This window comes from Zonotrichia leucophrys, unplaced genomic scaffold (assembly GCF_028769735.1).
Source record: "Zonotrichia leucophrys gambelii isolate GWCS_2022_RI unplaced genomic scaffold, RI_Zleu_2.0 Scaffold_48_389894, whole genome shotgun sequence".
Lineage (NCBI taxonomy): Eukaryota > Metazoa > Chordata > Aves > Passeriformes > Passerellidae > Zonotrichia > Zonotrichia leucophrys.
In genome coordinates, this window is record NW_026992253.1 from 97,887 (window position 1) to 118,035 (window position 20,149).

Here is a 20,149-nt window from a genome sequence, read left to right on the forward strand (position 1 = left end):
ACAGCAGAAATAACGAAATTACACCGAAATAATAAAAAAAAAGGGTGGGGGGCAGAGATATAAATAGAATTTTATTTTGGGGGGAGGGGGGTGGGGGGGACACAGCCCCCCCCAAATCCCCCCTTACAGCAAAACCAGACAGTAAAAACAGGGAAAAGAACTCAAATCCTGGGAAATCCCCCCAAAAAAACGAAGGAGAAAGGAGGAAGATTTGGTCGATTAAAAAAACAAAACAGCGTTAAAGTAAAAAGGCCGATTTTACCCCAAAAAAAAGCGTAAAACGGCAGCGGCTCCAGTTGTTAAAAAAAGGGGGAAACACAAAAAAAAAAAAACAGCAAAAAAATCCACCCAGTGAAATGTTTAAAGAGAGGGATTGGACCCCAAAAAAGGGGGAAACCCCAAAAACATGGGGGAGACCCCACCCCAAAACCAACCCCAAAACAGGGGAAAAACCCCAAGAGTGGGAAAAAGTGGGAATCCCCCCAAAGAAAAGGTTGGAATTGGGCTTGAGCCCTGGAATTTTGGGGACCCCACCCCAAAAGCAGCAGTTAAGGCAGGGAGCGTTTTTGGGGGGCTCCAGGGGCTGCTCTGGGGAGGGGGAGGCAGAAAAAAAAAACCCCAAAAATTTAAGGGATTCTCCCCAAATCCTTCAAGGGGCAATTAAAAATCTTAAAATCTCTTAAAAACAAAAACCGCAAAAAATAAACACCAAAAAACCCCAAAAAAAGAGGATTAAAACAAAAATGAAAGAGAAATAAAATCCTGATGAAAATAAAGCAAAAACCAAGGTGAAGTTTGGGCAGGATTTATAGATTTTTGGGATTTTTTGGTCTTTTTTTTATTTTTTGAGGTTTTGTTTTTTTTAAAAAATGTTATCTTTAGGGGGGGTTTTTTTTGAGTTTTTGGGGGGTTTTATTTTGAATTTTTGGGGTTTTTTTGGGGATTTTTTGGGGGATTTTTTTGGGGTTTGTTTTGGGGTTTTTTTGGGAGGTTTTCCCCACTAAAATATCCTTTTTCTCTTCAGGTAGGAGTCGGCGTAGTGGCCCCCCAGGCCCTGGGAGTGCTGGCCCACGTAGGAGCCCTCGGGGCTGGGCTCGGGCGACGGCAGCAGGTGGGAGAAGCCCCTCTTGTGCCCCCCTAGCGGCGTCTGAAAAACGAGAATTTCTGGTCATTTTGGGCGAGTTTTAGGGCTTTTGAAGGGTTTTTTGTGATTTTAGGGGGGGTTTGGTACCTTGGGGTGAGAGCTGGGGGGAGCCAAGGCGAGGATGGAGTCGGAGCTCGGGGGGATGGAGATGGCCTGGGGGGGAAACAGGAAAAATAACGAGGTTTTAGGGGGTTTAAAGGGGTTTTTAAGGGGTTTTTAAGGGATTTTAGGAGATTGTAAAACGATTTTTAATGGATACTGGGGGTTTTTAACATTTTAAGGGATTTTTAAAGGATTTTAAGGAGATTTTAAAAGTATTTTAAGGAGATTGTAAGGAATTTTTAGGGGATTTTGAAAGGATTTTAAGGAATTCTAAGGGATTTTAAGGGGAAAAAAGGTCTGGGATGAAAATAATTAAAATTGAAGGGATTTGATGGGATTTGATAGGATTTTAGGGGATTATTAACAGAATTTTAAGGATTTAAGGGAATAAGGGCAGGGGGCGCTGCAGAATTTGGGGAGGGGTCTCACCTTGCTGAGGTGGCTCTGCTTGAGCCCGGCCTGGAGGCCACTGGTGAAGTAGGAACTGGGGGATCCTGAGAAAAAGGGGGGCCCTGGGGGTCCCAGACCCCCCCTGTCCAACCCCGAGGAGGGGGAGGAGATCTGCAAGGGGAGCACAGGCAGCTGAAAACCCCCCAAAACTGCCAAAAAACCCGAATTTTCCCCCCAAAAAAGTCAGATTTTTACCTTGTGCCTGCCGTGCCCGAAGCTCCCCAGGATGGAGCCGTGGTCGCGGGGCTGGGGGAAAATCCGGGACCCCAAATCCTGCCCGGGGGAATTTGGGGGGTTTAGAGGGGGGGGGATCCCCAAACTCCCAGGAAAATCAGGGATTTGGGGTTTTTATCCTCAAGTGAAAACTCCCCAAAACCTCCCAATTCCAACCCAAATTTCCCCCTGACCGGGAAGTCCACGGCGAAGGCGTCGGGCGGGGGGGTCCCCAAAACTCCAGGTTTCACCTTAAACCCTTTTCCTGGAAAAAATAAACGTGGGATTGGTTAAAGAGGGAAATCTGCCCCAAAAAGAGGGGAAATTTCTGGGGACAAAAAAGGGAAATTTCTGGGAATAAAAAGGGAAATTTCTGGGGATAAAAAAGGAAATTTCTGTGAATAAAAAGGGAATTTCCTGTGACTCACCTGGCAGGCCGGGCGTGGGCAGGAGGCTCTGCAGGTTCAGGTAGGGATTGAGGGGGATCCTCAAATCCTTGGGGGGCTCCCCCAGGAGAGAGACCTGGGAGGGGAATGTGGGGGGGCTCAGGGAGGTCCTGGAGGGGTTTGGGGGGATCCTGGGGGAATCTGGGGGCTCAGGAAGCTCCCAGAATTTTCGGGTCCCATCCCAGAATTTTGGGGGTCCCACCCTAGGATTTGAAGGGGAAATCTACCTTATTGTTATTGGAGGCCTCATCCCAGAATTTGGGGGCCCCATCCCAGAATTTTGGGGATTCTACCCTGGAATTTTAGGGGTCTCACCCTGGAATTTGGGGGGAAGCCCATCCCACTGTTATTGGAGGTCCCATCCCAGAATTTGGGGGTCCCACCCCCGAATTTTTGGGGTCCCACCCTGGGATTTTTGGAGGGAAGCCCATCCCATTGCAATTGGAGCTCTCATCCCAGAACTGTTGGGGTCCCACCCCGGATTTTGGGTCAGGGGGCTGCTCACCGTGGGGGCGGGGGCTCCGCTCTCTCCCTGCTGGGCTTTGGGGAGGGGCTTGGGGAGGGGTTTGGGGAGGGGTCCCAGCCCCGGGGGGGTCCCGGGGGGTCCCAGCGCCGCCTTCTCCTGCGCCAGGAACGGGGCCAGGACCGGGGACAGGACCGGGGACTTCCCGCGGGGCTGGGCCCCGTCCCCGGGCACGGGAGCGCCTGCAAGAGGTGGGAAAAGAAAGGAGGGGAAAGGGCTCAGAGCCAGCCTGAGCGCAGCTCCCCAAAAAACGGAAATGTTTGGGGGTGTGGGAGCAGGGAGAAAAGCAGGAAAAGAGCTCAAAACAGAGGGGAAAACAAGTGAGGCTGGGGGACACACCAGAATCCATTTCCAAACCCAAAACTCCCTTTCCTACCCCAAATCCTGCTTTTCCCACCTGGATCCCCCTTTTCCCACCCAAATCTGAGGTTTGCCATTTTTTGGGAGGAATTTTCCTCTCTCCAAATCCCCCCCAGGTGAGGCTCCAGGTGTGCTGGAATTCCGGGTTTACCTGAGGGAATCTCCCCCAGGAGCTTCCCGGGGGGCTGGGCCAGGGAGCTCAGCGGGGAATCGCCCAAAATTCCCGGTTTCTGGAATGAGAAAAAGGAGGAAAACACCCTGAAAATGGAGATTATCCCTAAAAAAACCCCATGGAAGTGGATTATCCAATTAAAAAATCCATGGAAACCCCAACCCTGGGTGGAAAGAACCCTGGAAAAGAGCAAAATTCCAGGAAAAAAAGCTGGGAAAACAGGAAAATTCCAGGAGAAATGGGAAAATTCCAGGAGAAATGAGGGAATTTCAGCCTACCTGGGTCTGGCTGTGCAGAGCCAGCTGGAGCAGAGCCGTGGACAGCGCCGGGTTGGGCACCAGGGGAAGGGAGGGAGCAGCTCCCAAAATTCCTGCTGGGAACAGGAGGAACAGCACAGAAATTCCCCCAAATTCCCGTTATTTTGCCCCAAAATTGCCATTTTTTGCCCCAAAATTCCCCTCATACCCTGCTTGGCGCCCAGGGCCCCCTGGAGCAGGGGGTTGAGCAGCAGCTGCAGCGAGGCCGGGTTGCCCAGGCTGCCCAGGATCTGCAGCAGGGAGGGCTCAGGGAGCAGCCCCTTGCCACGGTTCAGGGCCTGAAATAGGGGAAAAATGGGATTTATGGGGGAGAGAGATGGGATTTGGGGTTTGGGATGTGGGGTTTGGGACTGGGGATTCAGGGTTTGGTGTTTGGGACTGGGGGTTTGGGATTTCTGATCCTGGAAAGATCAGGGTGATCCCAGCAGGGTCCCAGCTCTCAGCATGAGCATAATCCCAAAAATCTCATGGCAAGGCAGGGAGGGAGAAAAGGAGGATGAGGATGAGGATGGTGATGAGGACAAAGATAAGGATGAGGATGAAGGGGTGAGGATGGGGATGAGGGCGAGGATGAAGAGAATGAGAAGGATGAAGATAAGGTTAAGGCTGAAGATAACGATGAGGATGGAGATGACAATGAGGATGAGGATGACAACGAGGATGCTGAGGAAGGCTCACCGTGGTCTGGGCGGCGATCAGCGCAGCCAGCATGCTGCGGCCCGAGGGCCCGGGGGCGCAGAAGGACACACGGATGTGCTGCCCGGACAGACGGAACCCGTCCGTGGCCTCCTGGGCTCGCTCGGCCGCCTCCGGGGACTCGAACTCCAGAACTGCAAAACCCTTGGGCTGCCCGTCCTGCCCGATGGCCAGCTGGGGACAGACGGACAGACAGAGGGACAATGGGGACAGGGATGGACAAACGGGGGAAATCCCGCCCACAACTCCAAATCCACCCTGAATCTCTGGATGTCGTCAGTTTTCCTAAACGTCTCAGCCCTAAATCCTCTCCTCAGCCCCAAATCCATCCCAGGTACCCAAATCCCTTCCTTCTCCCTAAATCCACCCTTCATCCCCTAATTCCTCCCTCAGCCCCAAATCCCTCGAGTCTCACTGAATTCCTCCTGCATCCCCAAACCACAAGCTGGAAACCCCAGACCCCACCTGGCAGAAGGAGGGCTCGCAGACCCTCTGGAACACAGCCCTGAGCCCCTGCAGGTCAGTGAAGCCCCGGGGCAGCCTGTCCACGCACAGGCAGCGCGAGTGCAGCAGCTCGGGGCTCAGCTGCGCCGCATCCACCCAGTGCACGTGCAGCCTCCGGGTGCCCAGCTGCTTGCCCAGCAGCTCCGAGCGCGCCCGCGCCGCCGAGTCCTTCTTCATGAACTCCACGAAGCCGTAGCCCTTGGAGTGGCCCGTGGCGGGGCTGTAGACCAGGAAGCAGCGCTCCAGGCTGCCGAAGGGCCGCAGCAGCTCCTCGAACTGCGGCTGGGTCAGCAGGCGGGGCAGGTTGGCCACGCACAGCACGGCCTCCGTGGGCTGCAGCTGCACCCGCAGCGCGCGCTGCCGCAGAGAGCGGCCGTGGAAGCGCCCGACCGCCGAGGCCGCCTGCTCGGCCGTGAGCAGCGTCACGAAGGCTGCGGAGAGAGGAGGGGAGAGAAAAATGGGGCTGGGAATGGGGGGAAATCGGGGAGAAATTGGGTTGGGAATGGAGTTGGGAATGGAGCTGGGAATGGGGAGAAATGGGGTTGGGAATGGGGGAGAAATGGGGTTGGGAATGGGGGAGAAATGGGGTTGGGAACGGGATTGGGAATGGAGGAGAAAAGGGTTTGGGAACAAGGTAGGAGATGGGGAGGGTTAATGGAGAAATGGGGTTTGGGAGTGGGGAGGACTCCTCCAAAAACTGGGTTTGGAAAAGGGGAAGGACCAATGGAAAAAGGAGTCTGAGAATGGGGAGGAATCCGGGAGAAATGGGGTTTGGGAAAAGGAAGGAATTCCTGGAAAAAGGGGGTTTGTAATTCAAAAGCATCTCTGGGGAGGAACAGGAAAAGCATCCTGGGCTGTTCCCTCTTCCCTGATTTCCCAGGGACCAGGGCTGGTCCCCAAACCCCAGGGCTGCTCCTCACCTGTTCCCTTGTACTTGTCCACGAAGCAATACTTGAGCTCGTAATCCTTCAGCAGCTCATGGATATCCTGAAAAAAAAAAAATCAGGATTTTCATGGAAATGGGAGAAAATTGAGTGGGGCTCACAGGGAAGGAAAGACCCTTCCCTTTTCCAAACCCCATTTTCCCAGTGACCCTCCCCTTTCCAACCCCCCTTTCTGAGGACTCCCGGCCCTCCCGAATTCCCGGGAATTTCCCTGGGCCGTGTCAGGATCCTGGCGGTGTCCCCAGTTTGACGTTCCAGGTTTTATCTCAGGGTTTATTCCCTCGGGACACCCCGGGGAAACTCCGGCTCTTCCTCCTCCTCTTCCTCCTCCTCCCAGACCGGCTTCTCCGGCTCCATCCTTTGCCCTTCCCCAATTAATTCCCAACCTTCGGCCTCAGGGCGATGATTTCACCCCAGGACCGGGACCAGCAAAGGAAAAACGCACCCGGGGGGGCTGCGGGAATTCCAGCCGGGAACTCCAGGCGGATTTTTTGGGAATTCGGGATTTTTGGGGTATAAAAACGGGATTTGGAGCAGAGCAGGGAAAGGTTCGGGAGGAAGGAGAGATCCGGGATGGATTTGGGGCTCTGGTCCCGGTTCCCCGCTCAGTGCCCGCGTTCCCATTCCCGTTCCTCCTCCCGGTTTCCCCTCAGCCCGTTCTCCATCCCGTTCCCGGTTCCCCCCTCACCTGGTTGGTCACATCCGCCGGTAAGCCGCGGATCAGCACCTTCCGCCGGTTGCGGAATTGCCGCTCGCTGTGCTCCAGGCGGCTCCGCACCTCGGCCGGGTCCAGCGGCGGCAGCTCCTCCTCGGGGGCCAGGCCGGGCCCCGCCGGGGGCTCCGCTCCGGGCCCGGGCCCGGCCCCGCTCACCGACAGCGCCGCCGCCATCTTGGCCCCGCCACCGCCCGCCACGCCAACAACGCGCCTTCTCATTGGAGGAGGGGCCGGCCACGAGTAGCCGAGGCGGGGATTGGGCAGCGCGGAAAAACACGGCGGATGAGCCGGCGGCTGCTATTGGGTAGAAGGGAACGCTCGTTGTGTCCGCGGCTGGGATTGGGTGGCAGCGGGCGAGCCCCAAGATCGCGGATTCATATTGGTTGGTTCCGCTGGACCGTTGAACACCCCAAAACATCCCAAACAGAGATCCCAAAAAACCCAAATACACCCCCAAAAAACCCCCCAAAATAACCCAAATAAGTACCCAAAAATAACCCAAATAGAGAGCCCAAAATAGCCCAAATAAAGACCCCCAAAATAACCCAAATAAAGACCCCAAAAAACCACAGAGACGCCAAACACGGAGCCTTTTCCATCCTTTATTCAGGGACCCTTTGGATTCCCCCCAAACCCCAACCCCCCGCCCCAAATTCCAGGGGATTTCCCCCAAATCCCCCCCAGCTCCTGGGGGGGAGGGCACAGCAGGCAATAAATAAGGGAATTTTTGGGAATTCCCCAAAATCCCGATAAAGTGCCAGGTTTGGTTTGGTTTGGTTTTTTTCATGGAATTCCCATTTTTCGGGTTTTTTTTGGGAAAAGGCCCCAAATCCTGGAGAGCAGGAAGGAGATCCAGCCCCTCCCACCCCCCAAAAACGACCCCAGCCCCAAACTGGGAGAGAGGATGGGGCTGGGAATAAGGCAACAATTCCAGAAATCCACAAATTCCCCCTTTTCACCCCAAAATCTCCGGCCCCAGAGCTCGTTCACAGTGTTTGGTGGGAGGGGGAGAGAAAATATCAGGAATTTTGAGGGGTTGGGTCCGGAACTGGGGATACCCTCTCTTCCCATGGAACTTTGGGGGTTTTTTCCTTCCATTTAATTAAATTTTGGGGGTTTTCCCCCTCATTCCATGGATTTTTTGGGGTCCTTTACCCCTTCCATGATTTTTTTTTTTAGTTTTTTCTTCCCCTTCTATGGAATTCTTTTGGGGATTTTAGCCCCTACCCCATTCCATGGGATTTTTTGGGGCTTTCCTCCCATTCCATGGGATTTTTTTCCTCCATTCCATGGATTTTTTTTTGGGGTTTTCCTCCCCATTCCATGGGATTTTTTTGGGGTTTCTCCCCTCCCCATTCCATGGATTTTTTGGGATTTTTCCCAGCCATTCTATGGGATTTTTATGGGATTTCTCCCCCCAGTCCCATTGGATTTTCTGGGGTTCCCCCACCCCTATCCCATAGGAATTTTTTGGGGGTGTTTTCCCCCCAGTCCCAGGGTATTTTGGGGTCCCCCCTCAGCAGAGGTTGAAGACAGAGGGGGCCTGAGCCCGGTATTTCTCCTGGAAACTCCTCAGGACGGGCACGAGGTTGGGGAAGGCCGGGCGGAACGAGGCCTCGGCCTCCCAGCAGTTCTTCATCAGCCGGTAAACCTGGGGGGAAAACGGGGAAATCCTGGGAAAACCTCCCCAGAAATCCTGGGAAAACCTCCTCCAAAATCCCGGGAAAACCTCCCCCAAAATCCCAGGAAAACTTCCCCCAAAATCCTGGTAAAACCTCCCCCAAAATCCTGGGAAAACTTCCCCAAAAATCCTGGTAAAACCTCCCCAAAAATCCAGGGAAAACCTCTCTCCTCTTCCCCCCAGGAATTTGAAACTTTCCTCTCCTCCCTTCCCACTTTGCTCCTCCCCTTCCCTGTTTTTCTCCTTCTCTCCACATTTTTCCCCCCTTTCTTCCTCATTTTCCTCATCTTTCCTTCCCCATTTTTCCTCCTCCCACTTTTTCCCTCACTCCTTTTTTCCTTCCTCTTCCCCACTTTTCCTCCTTCCCTTCCCATTCCCTCTTTTTTCTCTTCCCATTTTCCTTTTTCCCTTCCCATTTTCCCCCTTCTCCCCTCCCCATTTCCCCCCTTTTCTCCTTCCTCCTTCCCATCCCATTTTTCCCCATTTCCTCCCCTTTTTCCCCATTTCCCACCTCGCAGGGACAATCCCTGGGCATGGGGAGCCTCTTCCCCCTCTCCAGGAGCTCGATCAGCCTCAGCACTGTCATCTGCCCCTGCGTGGCCCCGATCATCTCCAGGAATTTCTGTGAGGGGACAAGAAAACCCCAAAACCATGAGGGAAAAACCCCAATTTCAACCCAAAAACATGGGGAAAAACCCGATTTCATCCCAAAACCCCCTGAATTCCCAGAGGACTCACGGCCGGGGGGCTGCTCCCGGGGTCGCAGCGCGTCAGGAGCTCGTAGAGGGTCACCCCAAAGGACCAAACATCCGAGGCATAGTAGAATTTACACTCCTTGAGGCACTCCGGGGCGTACCTGGAACCATTTGGGGTCACATCTCTGGGGTCTGGGATCCAGCAGGTTCCCAAAGCCCGAATTCCTCACCAGAACACGGGGCTGTCGCCGTCCTCCCGCACCCTGTAGTACTCGTGGCCCTCGGGGACGGCCTTGGCCAGCCCAAAATCCCCGATTTTCACCACGTGCTCGTTCTCCAGCAGCACGTTCCTGGCTGCCAGGTCCCGGTGGATGTAGTGCAGGGAGTGCAGGTAGGCCATGCCCTGGGAAAACGGGGAAAAAAACAAATTATGGCTGGATTTGGGAAGGCTGGAAGCGGTTTTGGGGGGCTCTGAGGTGTTTCTGGGGGAGCTGTGATGTATTTCTGGGGGTTCATCCCCTTTTTTTTGGGAATCGGCCCCATTTCTGGGAATTAAGCCCCATTGGAGGGTTGGTACTCCTGCGTTTCCCCATTTTTGGGGGGAATTCAATTCCATTTTTTGGAGTTCAGCCTCACTTTGAAGTGTCAGCCCCATTTTTCAGGGGTTCATCCTCATTTTTGGGAATCCAGCCCCATTTCCAAAGGATCCCATCCCACTTTTTTGTCAATCCTGCTGCATTTTGGGGTTGTACCCCCATTTTTGAGTCATCCAACCCCATTTTTTTGGGGAATCATGCGGTTTTTTCGGGATCCAGCCCCATTCCGGGCTCACCTCGCAGATCTGCTGGGCGAAGAGCAGGAGGTGGGACAGGCTCAGGGGGTGCTTGGGCAGGAATTCCCGGAGGCTCCCCAGCGGGACGTACTCCATGATCAGCTGCACCACCTTGTCCCCTGGAACACACAGGTGGGAATGTGGGGACCACCCCGAGAGCCCCCAGCGATTCCTGGCCAAAACAACCTGGGAATTGGGGGTTTTTAAGCTCTCTGAGGCTGATCCAGTGGAAAATCCCCATGTTTTTCTCCCTCACCCTGCTCGCTGCAGCAGCCCTTGTACTTGACGATGTTCTCGTGGTACAGGGTCTTGAGGATCTGGATTTCCCTCTTCCAGGAGCTCAGGAGCTGGGGGCTGCTCCCAGATTTCAGGGATTTCACCGCCACCATCTCCCCGGTGCCGTCGTTGGTGGGGTCGTAGCAGCACAGGCTCACCTTCCCAAAGTGGCCCTGGAGAAGGGTGAATTTTCAGGATTTCGTGGGGAAAGGAGGTTTTGGGGCTTCCCTGTGCTGGGAGGATGCAGAGGGGGTCGACAGAGTTCAGAAATGGAGGGAAAAATCAGCAGGGGATACAGGTTAAAATGTGAAAATAAGGATTGACACATGGAATTTCGGATCCAGACAGGGAAAAGAGCCTGCCCAGCTTCCCCAGAATTGCAGAGCTCGGGACGTCACTGACCTCGCCCAGCTCCCGGATTTTCTTCAGGTACCGCTTCTGGAAGACGGTGGGATCCGACACCGGGAAATCGGGATTCACCGACGTGACGTCCACGAGATCTGCGAGGAACCTTGGGTTTTCCTTTTTTTCCTTTTCTCCTTTTCCCCACAGAATTCCGGGATTTTCCTTTTCCCGCCCCTCACGGAGCGGCGGCAGGCGGGTGAGATCCCTCACGCCCCTTTTCCCCACAGAATCCTGGGATTTCCCCATTCCCCGATCCGGGACCCTCATCCCCCGTTTCCACAGGATTTCCCCCACAAAACCCCGCGATTTTCCCCATTCCTCCCGGGATTTTTCTCCGTTCCCCCAGGATTTCTCCCCGTTCCCCCAGGACTGCCCCGTTCCCGCCCCTCACGGCGCGGCTGCAGCCAGGTGAGATCCCTCACGCCCCTTTCCCCCACAGAATCCTCGGGATTTTCCCCATTCCTCCCGGGATTTTTCTCCATTAACCCAGGATGTCTCCCCATTCCTCCGAGATTTCCCTGTTTCCGCCCCTCACGGAGCGGATGGAGCCGGGTCAGCTCCCTCACGCCTCTTTTCCCCACAGAATCGCGGGATTTTGCCCGGTTTCCCCAGGGATTTTTTTCCATTTCCCCGGGATTTTCCCCCGTTTCCCCGTGGTTTTTCCCCGTTTCCCCAGGATTTCTCCCCGTTCCCCTGTGATCTCCGGAGCGGCGGCAGCCGGGTGAGATCCTTCACGCCCCTTTCCCCCACAGAATCCTGGGATTTCCCCCATTCCTCGATCCAGGACCTTTATCCCCGTTCTCCCCGGGACTTTTCCCCATTCCTCCCGGGATTTTTCTCTATTAATCCGGGATTTTTCCCCGTTCCCGCCCTCACGGTGCGGCTGGAGCCGGGTCAGCTCCCTCACGCCCCTTTCCCCGATCCAGGACCCTCATCCCCGTTTCCCCAGGGTTTTTCCCCGGGATTTTCCTCTTTTCCCGCCCTCACGGTGCGGCTGCAGCCGGGTCAGCTCCCTCAGCACGGTGCGGAAGGACGGCCGCTCCACCGCGGTGTAGTTGAGGCACCGGGAGATCAGCGAGGCCAATTCCCGGCACGAAGGCTCCGGCAGCCGGTGCCTCTTCTCGTAGAAACGCTCTTTCTGCGGAAAAAACACGGCAAAAACTCCAAAGCCGACCCCCAAATCCAGGCCAAACCAGGGAAAACTGCGGGAATCACCTCGGAGGGAGTGCGCTCCTTCAGCGGGACGTCGGCATCGAAGCAGATTTCCAGGAGCGTTGTCCCAAAACTCCACTTGTCCGAGGCCGTGCTGAGGTTCCCCACATCCCGGATGCATTCCGGGGCGATCCAGGGAATCCTATCCACGCGCTCTGAGGGACACATCCCACCAGGAAAGTATGAAATGTGTATTTTAATTATTTATTGGGGGTGATGGCATGTTTGGGGTGTTGGTCTGTTATGTGTAAAACGTTAAAGGTGAAGGGTTGAAATATTAAATATGGAGTGTTAAGTATGGGATAATGAAAGTGTAAAACACGGGATATTAAGTAGAAAAATATGGGATATTAAAGGCATAAAATATGAGATGTTAAAGATATAAAATTTTGGATTTTAAAAGGATAAAATATGGGATTTACAGGGGGACAGCCTGTGGTAAAAGCATCCCAGGCACTGGAATGGGGTGTGATCATCCCTGACAGCAGCTTGGAGACCAAACCAGGTGGAATTCCCATATTAAAATATCAAATATTGGGAAAATTTGGGTTGGAAAAGCTGGGAATACTCTGAAAAGAGCTCTGGCCACAATCTATGGGAATTATTAGGGGAAGGGGGGAAAAATAAGCTGGATTTTGCCCCTGGAAATCCCATACCTTCCCGGGAGAGCACGGTGAAGCTGACCCCGGGGTCGCTGAGCTTCACAAAGGGCACAGATCCATCCTCCAGCCCCTTCCTGGCCAGCAGGATGTTCTTGGCACACACGTTCCCGTGCACCAGGTTCTTATCCTCCTGGGAAAACCAGAGCAAAAGGGAAAAATTATTGGGAAATAAATTTTTAAAAAATCCATGATCCCCAGCACAGGGGAGAGGGAGCAAGTATGGGCTGCAGGAAGGGCGTAATGACCCTAAAAATGTGATTATCACGCGGGAAAAGGGAGGGAGGGGTTAGGATTAGAATTAGGGGAATCCCAGCTGGAGTTACCAGGTAGCTCAAGGCACTGCCCAGCTGTTTGGCCACGGTGATTTTCCACCCCACGGAGATCCTGCCCTTCTCCTTGCGCAGCAGCACGTCCAGGGGCCCGTGCTCCACAAACTCCTCCACCATGATGTCTGCGGGGAAAACCGGGATGATCCCAAGGGATTGGGGCTGGGAACAACAGGGAACAGCCCCAAAGGGCCGGGATGGGGCGGGGAGGGGCTGCTGGACTCACTCTCGGAGCCGCGCACGCAGACGCCGTGCACGAAGGCCAGGTGCACGTGGGACACCTGCGACATCAGGCTGGCGCTCTCGAAGAACGCCTGCGGGGACAGCGGGGGTGGCACCGGGGTCCTGGGGGTCCTGGAGATCCCAGGAGCCCCATCCCAGCCCTCTGGGGACAGCGGAGACAGGAGCAGGGTCCTGGAGTTCCTGGAGCTCCTGGGAGCCCTATCCCAGCCTCTTGGGAGCCAAATTCCAGAAGCAAAAGCCAGGAGAAATTCCAGCCCTCGTGGATCCACACTCCAAGCCCTGGAGCCAAATTCCAACCCCTGAATCCTTATTCCAGCCCTTGGATTCTTATTCCAACCCTTGGATCCATATTCCAACTCTCTGGGCTGCATTCCAGCCCTTTCGGGGTCATATCCCACCCCCCAGATCCCTCTCCCACCCCCCGGCTCCGTGTTTCCCGGCCCTCCCAGCCCGGGCAGGGCTCACCAGGGCGATGTCCCTGTGGCTGGGGTCCAGCACTTTGAGCACCACGTGCATCTCCCGCCCGTTGTTGTTCTGCTCCGTGCAGAAATACTCGGCCTCGTCGTCGTTGCCGGAGCTCCCACACACGCTCAGCACCCCGTCGTAGATGTTGGTCCGGGTGCCCTGGCCCAGGTGGGCTCGCTGGGAAAAGCAGGAGCTGTTGGACCCTGGGGAGGGGGGGAATCCTCACCTGGATCCCTCCCCGAATTCCCTCTGCCTCCCAATGTGGGAGAAAGCCGCTTCCATGGGGATTTTTCCCTCGCTTTCCCTTGGAAAGGGAAGGGATGAAACAGCAAATCCATCCTGCTGGCTGCCCAGGGGTGTGGGAGGATCCTGGGATCTGGAGGGAATCTCTGGAAGGCAGAGAATCCCAGGAAAGCAGAGAGGACTCATCCACCATTCCAGGGATCCCAGGAAGGCAGAGCAGTGCCTCCTCCTCCCCCACTGGATCCCAGGAATCCAAGCAGTGGCAATCCCTGGAGAGCAGCACCTGGGTGATCTCGTTCTTGCGGATCTGGTGGAAGCTGAGCTGGGTGAGGTTCAGGATCTGCTTCCCGTTGTCCTTGGCCTTCCGTGTGATCAGCAGGTCCGAGATCTCTGGGGCAGGAGGGAACGGGGCCCCGTGAGCTCCCGGATCCACCCATTCCCGATCCCTGGGGTGATCCCTGTCCCTACCTCCCGGCTTGGGCGGGCAGCACCTCTTGACCGTGAAGTTCTCCTCGCCGGATCGGAGCGTGCAGCCCTTGAGCACGTCCAGGAGCTCCCGCAGCGAGGGGAACTCGCGCTCCCAGCCCTCCAGCACGAAGGACTCTCCCTTCTTCTGGATCCGGAACTGCCGGAACTTGAAGGCTCCCGGCGTGCCAGGAGCCTGGAAAAGCCAGGGAGAGGCAGGAGCTGCAGCCATGGGGCTCCCGGGTCATTCCAGAGCTCGCAATTCCCGGGAATCCCACGCTGGGAATTGTGTCCCTACCTGCTGGTGGCTCCTCTTGAGCACGGACAGGATCATGCGGTTGAAATCCAGGACGCTCCAGCGGAGGATGTAGAGCCCTTCCTCCTGCTCCTCCCGGCGCAGCTTGGCAAAAACAAACTCCTCCCTGGAAAAGGGACGGGAGAGATGGATGGGGATGAGCCTCGAGGAAAGGGAATGGATTGGGTTCAGCCTCGAGGGGAGGGAATGGATTGGGATGAACCCAAAGGACGTGGAATGGACTGGGATGAACCCAAAGGACACGGAATGGATTGGGATGAACCCAAAGCAGATGGAATGGACTGGGATGAACCCAAAGCAGATGGAATGGATTGGGATGAACCCAAAGGACACGGAATGGATTGGGATGAACCCAAAGGACACGGAATGGACCGGGATGAACCCAAAGCAGAAGGAACACCCAGGGACCCCCCCGAGGACACAGAGCAGCTCCGGGATGAGCCCTGGGATCCAGGGGAAGCCTCACTCACTGCATGGGCCCGTGGATGCCGTTGTGGATGCTCAGGAGCAGCCGCGGCGGGGCCACGTCGTGGCACAGGTAATGGCTGGAGTCGGCTGTCAGGCGGAAATATCCGTCCACCAGTGACACCAGAGCCAGGGCACTGCTGGGACAGGGCAGCAGCACCTCCTGGGGAGGGACACAGCACCGGGGTGAGCGGGAAACCCACAGGAAACGTGTGGGGAACACTAAAAACCCCATGGAAAACCCAAAAAACCCATGGGAAACCTACAGGAAACCCATGGGAAACCCTAAAAAAACCCTCGGGAAACCTTCGGGAAACTCTAAAAAAAACTCTTGAGAAACCCGCAGGAAACCCTAAAAATCCCCAGAAAACCCAGATAAAACCCCTCGCTCCTCCCAGCGCCGCCTCCTCCCGCTCTGGACGGAGCAATCCCGGGATCCCAGCACCGGGAGGGATCAGGAATCCCAATCCCACCCACCAGGCACTTGTTGTCCTGCCGGTGGATGCTGATCCTGCAGTCCTTGACCACCACGTGGGTGATTTCCCGAAAATCACAGAAATGGCACCAGGGGGGCTCGCTCCGCTCCGCAGGCTGCGCCTCCAGCTCCTTGTTCTTGCTCTTCCTCCCAAAATATCCACGCTGGGAGAGGCCTTCCATGGTCTGTAAGGGGGCAGAGAGGAGAATTCCAGACTTTTCCTGCTGCTGGGAAGGGCTGGGGGGAAACTGGGATAGGCTGGATGCAAAAATGAAGGAGATGGTGTGGGATGAATTTGGGTGGGAAACTGGGAAAACTGGGAAAAGAACAGAGAGAGCACCCCGGGCAAAACGCAGGACCACAAAGCAAGGAAAAAGATGGGATTTGGGGCAGGAATGGAGCATTCCAAAACCACCACAAACCGAAGAAACACACAGGATTTGGGGCAGGAATGGCTCATCCCAAGCCCACCACAAACAAGGATTTGGGGCAGGAACGGAGCATCCTAAACCCACCACAAACAAGGATTTGGGGCAGGAACGGAGCATCCTAAACCACCATAACAAGGATTTGGGCAGAATGGAGCATCCTAAACCACCACAAACCGATTAGAACACCAACCCACACAGGATTTGGGGCAGGCTCACACCAAAAAGGAGCGGATGGCTCATCAAACCCACCACAAACAAGGATTGGAGATGGAGCACGCAAAAGGATTGGGCGGATGCTCATCCCAAACCACCCCATCCCCACCCACCTCTGCGGGCACCGGCCTCCACTGGATGCCGCCGGTGCCGGTGACCAGCACGTGGTGAGTGACCGGGCACTCGCGGGGGAGCAGCGGCTGCTCGGGCTCCGCGCAGCCCCCGTTGGCACAGAACGGCCCCTTCTCGCCCTCGGCCGCCGTTTCCAGGGCCAGCACCGGGAAGAGCTCGCTCCCGAAGCGGGGAGCCAGCTGCTCCAGCGTGGCCAGGTACTTGTACATCACGTCCCGCTCCGTCAGGCTGCCCGCCGCCACCGTGTGCCGCTGGAAGCGCCGCAGGAAGCGCCGGAACACGTTCTTCATGCGGAACCGCGTCAGGAAGTTGTTCTGCTGGATCTGGCGGCGGAAGGAGCGCGGGATGCAGTCCTTGAAGCTGCCAAAATAAAGGGGATTGTCAGGAAAGAGTGGAGGACGAGCTTGGGATGCAATGGAAAAATGGCACAGAACGAGGAAAAAAAAACCCAGTGAAAAAGGAGGAAAAACCCCCTTGGAAAAGCAGGAATTTCACCTGTACTTCCTGGCCACTTCCTCCAGGGAAATGCCCTTTTTGATGGCGATGTGGGACAGGTGCAGCACGGCCATCCCCAAGCTCTCGTTCTTGAACTTCTGCATTTCCGGCTCGGTCTGGAAATCCTTCAGGGAGGCAACGTCGTTGATGAACTCGAATTTTCCCTGTTAAATGTGGAATAATTAGGAGTAAAACTCAGCCCTGAGGTGATTTCCGGAAGGATTTTCCTTGTGTTTTCCAATTTAAAAAGTGGGACTGCGAGTAAAAATCCCATAAAAGGGAAAACTGCATCCCAGCAGTTTTCCTTTTCCAGAGGGAAAACTCAGGGGTGTTTTTACCCTTAAATAAACCCCTGGGGATGGAATTACGGATTCTGAGCCAAGTCCAGCTGGACTGAGGAAAATCATCCTGTTTTTCCCCCGAATCCTGCCCCGTTACCTGCTCGAACAGGTACTCAAAGGAGGATCTGTCCAGTAAAGCTCCTCCAGGAGGTTTTTCCTCCGGAGAATCCCCCGAGCGCGGCACATTCCGGAAAACCACAGGCTCCTTGTTGTTCATCCCGTGCCAATTCCGGAAATAAAACCTGGAATGGAGAGAGAACAGCAGGAGAGGGGCTGGGAGTCACATTCTGGGCTCAAATCAGGGGATTTGGGGGTTTTTAAGGAATAAAACTTCTCGGAACCATGGGAGAAACAGCAAAATGCTTAAAAAAATCAGGATTTGAGCACAGGGAATGAATCCGAGCTGGGAGTGAAGAGCAGCAGCCTCCTCCTGCCTCCAGAATGGGATCATTTAAAGCTTTCCCCATCTTTTTTAGCCATGGACCCCCTATTGATCCCAAAAACCTCTGGGAGGGATGTTGAAAGGCAGAGAAATTTCGGGAAGAAAGAAGCGGATTTTTCCACGCCGATGGAGAGGCCAAATCCATCATTCCCCTCCTTCAACTGGGACGGCTTTTTCCAAAGAAAGCCTCACCTCATCCTGAAGATCAGGTTGATGCTGGTGTCCTTCCCGATGTGGAACTGGTGGTTGGGAGGGAGCCAGATCCGGCTCTGGGGGTCGTAGAGGGCGAAGAGGCTGTAGCAGAGCGGGGTAATTCCTGCCAGGAACGGGAAAAGCCAGCTGGAACCAGGGCTTTCCTCCCAAAAACTGAAATTCCAGGGGGTTTGTTCCCAAGGAACCAAAACTTGGCTGGTTTTATTCCCAACAAACCTAAACTCAGTTTTATTCTCAATAAACCTGAACTCAGCAGGTTTCATTCCCCCCCAAAAAAATACCCCCACAAAACTCAGTGAGTTTTATTCCCAAAAAAACATAAAACTGGGATTTTTCTCAGCTTTGGGAAGGACTCTGGTTGGGATCAGGTGTTCCCTGGGAATTTCTGGTATTTTCCCTGGGAATTCTTGATGTTTTCCCCAGTGTTTTCCCTAGGAATTCCTGGTGATTTCTCTGGGAATCCCTGATGATTTCCCTGGGAATTCTTGGTGTTCTCCCTGGTGTGCTCCCTGGTGTTTTCCCCAGGGAATCCCTGATGATTTCCCTGGGAATTCTTGGTGTTCTCCCTGGTGTGCTCCCTGGTGTTTTCCCGGGGAATCCCTGATGATTTCCCTGGTGATTTCCCTGGGAATTCTTGGTGTGCTCCCTGGTGTTTTCCCTGGATATTCCGGGTGTTTTCCCGGGGAATCCCTGATGATTTCCCTGGGAATTCTTGGTGTTCTCCCTGGTGTGCTCCCTGGATATTCCGGGTGTTTTCCCTGGGAATTCTTGGTGTTCTCCCTGGTGTGCTCCCTGGTGTTTTGCCTGGATATTCCGGGTGTTTTCCCGGGGAATCCCTGGTGATTTCCCTGGGAATTCTTGGTGTGCTCCCTGGTGTTTTCCCTGGATATTCCGGGTGTTTTCCCGGGGAATCCCTGATGATTTCCCTGGTGATTTCCCTGGGAATTCTTGGTGTGCTCCCTGGTGTTTTCCTTGGATATTCCGGGTGTTTTCCCGGGGAATCCCTGATGATTTCCCTGGTGATTTCCCTGGGAATTCTTGGTGTGCTCCCTGGTGTTTTCCCTGGATATTCCGGGTGTTTTCCCGGGGAATCCCTGGTGATTTCCCTGCATATTCCCAGTGTCTCCCCTGGGAATTCCTCATCCTCAGGGTGTCACGCAGCAGGACCCGCCCTTCCCCAGCCACCCCCAGCCCCAGAGCCCCTGTCCCCGTCCCTGTCCCCGTCCCTGTCCCCGTCCCTGTCCCGGTGCCCCTGCACTCACCCAGGCTCCGGGCCAGGTCGATGCAGATCTCCTCGGCGCTCAGGGCCCCCTGCCCGTACACCCGGCACCGCTCGCGCTCCTCGTCCCCGCTCCAGTGCAGCAGCACCTTCAGCCCCGCGCCCGCCGGGAACCCGCAGCCCTCGGGCTCGGCCGCGGCCCCGCGCCGGCACAGCGACATGGTGGGGCTGCTCTGGGGGGAAACCGCGGCATTGGGACCCGAAAGCGGCATTTATAATGGGACTGGGACCCAGAAATGGGATTTCCGATGGGATTGGGACCCAAACATGGGACCGGCACCCCAAAACGGGATTAGGACCCAGAAACGGGACTGGGACCTAAAAATGGCATTCCCAGAAACGGCATCCACAAAGCTGCGGTGTGCCGGGGACATGGCAGCGGCAGCTCTGCGGGGAAGAACAGGATTTGGACCCAAAAACTGGCATCCCCGAAAACAGCATCCCCAAAAACTGCATCCCCGAAAATGGCCTCCCCAAAGCTGGGCTGTGCCATGGAAAGGGGGGAAAAAAAGCAGGATTTGGGCCCAAAAACAGGATTCCCAAAAATGACATCCCCAAAGCTGAGGTGTGCCAGCGACATGGTGGCAGCTTTGGGGGAAAAAACGGGTTTTGGTACCCATTTCAGGGTGGATTTGGGGATTTTCAGGAGGGATTCTGACCCCCTTCAGAATGGGTTTTGCACCTGTTTCAGGGTGGGTTCTCACCCTTTTTGAGATGGACTGGATTTGTTTCAGGATGGATTTTGATCCATCTCAGGGTGCATTTTTGACCCATTTGGGGGTGAATTTTTGACCCGTTTCAGGCTGGATTTTGACCCATTTTCGGCTGCATTTTTGACCCACTTCCAGAGGAAACTTTGACCCATTTCAGGGTAGATTTTGACCCACTTCAAGATGAAATTTTGACCCATTTTGGGGAGGATTTTGACCCATTTCAGTCTCTCAGACTCCTCTCCCCCCCCGCCCCAGATGGTACCGGCCCCTGTCCCCTTTCCAGCCCCCGCCCCGGTTGGTACCGGCCCGCGGCCCCTCACGGGGCTGGTTCCGGGGCCACCCCCGGTTGGCACCGCCCCTCCCGGTTGGAACCGACCCTGTCCCCCCTCCCGGTTGTCACCACCCGCCGTTATCCAACCGGCTGCCGCCGGTCCGTGCGGTAGTACCGGCTCCCCCACCCCCCCCGGTCCCCCCCGTTGGTACCGGCCCGGCCCGGCCGCCGCTCCGGCTCCTCCGCCCCGCAGCGCCGCCGCCTCCCATTGG

General features: G+C 55.4%; 2 protein-coding genes across 4 annotated transcripts; both read right to left on the reverse strand.

Moving 5' to 3' along the window:
* Positions 1–58: 58 nt before the first annotated feature.
* RAVER1 (ribonucleoprotein, PTB binding 1) lies at positions 59–6,805 on the reverse strand. 2 transcript variants are annotated; one of them, XM_064737269.1, is made up of 14 exons: positions 6,560–6,805; positions 5,848–5,914; positions 4,889–5,358; positions 4,406–4,597; positions 3,876–4,005; positions 3,689–3,783; positions 3,390–3,468; positions 2,861–3,060; positions 2,338–2,431; positions 2,104–2,174; positions 1,892–1,969; positions 1,676–1,807; positions 1,232–1,297; positions 59–1,147 (listed from the first exon to the last, which is right to left on the reverse strand). In XM_064737269.1, the coding sequence occupies exons 1-14, from the start codon at positions 6,803–6,805 to the stop codon at positions 1,001–1,003; spliced, it is 2,067 nt and encodes a 688-aa protein (XP_064593339.1). In that variant the 3' UTR covers positions 59–1,000. The 2 variants fall into 2 exon arrangements, with proteins under 2 accessions (XP_064593339.1, XP_064593340.1); XM_064737270.1 differs by having other exon boundaries at positions 3,689–3,780; positions 6,560–6,765.
* Positions 6,806–7,211: 406 nt separating this feature from the next.
* TYK2 (tyrosine kinase 2) lies at positions 7,212–20,128 on the reverse strand. Of its 2 annotated transcripts, XM_064737298.1 has the most exons (24): positions 20,090–20,128; positions 18,877–19,066; positions 17,594–17,717; positions 17,057–17,201; positions 16,619–16,782; positions 16,105–16,483; positions 15,350–15,532; positions 14,878–15,035; positions 14,390–14,513; positions 14,095–14,287; positions 13,910–14,016; positions 13,384–13,560; positions 12,902–12,989; positions 12,673–12,800; positions 12,344–12,479; positions 11,691–11,842; positions 11,463–11,613; positions 10,473–10,570; positions 10,051–10,243; positions 9,795–9,913; positions 9,193–9,365; positions 9,006–9,123; positions 8,779–8,889; positions 7,212–8,237 (listed from the first exon to the last, which is right to left on the reverse strand). In XM_064737298.1, the coding sequence occupies exons 2-24, from the start codon at positions 19,052–19,054 to the stop codon at positions 8,103–8,105; spliced, it is 3,534 nt and encodes a 1,177-aa protein (XP_064593368.1). In that variant the 5' UTR covers positions 19,055–19,066; positions 20,090–20,128; the 3' UTR covers positions 7,212–8,102. The 2 variants fall into 2 exon arrangements, with proteins under 2 accessions (XP_064593368.1, XP_064593366.1); XM_064737296.1 differs by lacking the exon at positions 20,090–20,128 and having other exon boundaries at positions 18,877–19,836.
* Positions 20,129–20,149: the final 21 nt, after the last annotated feature.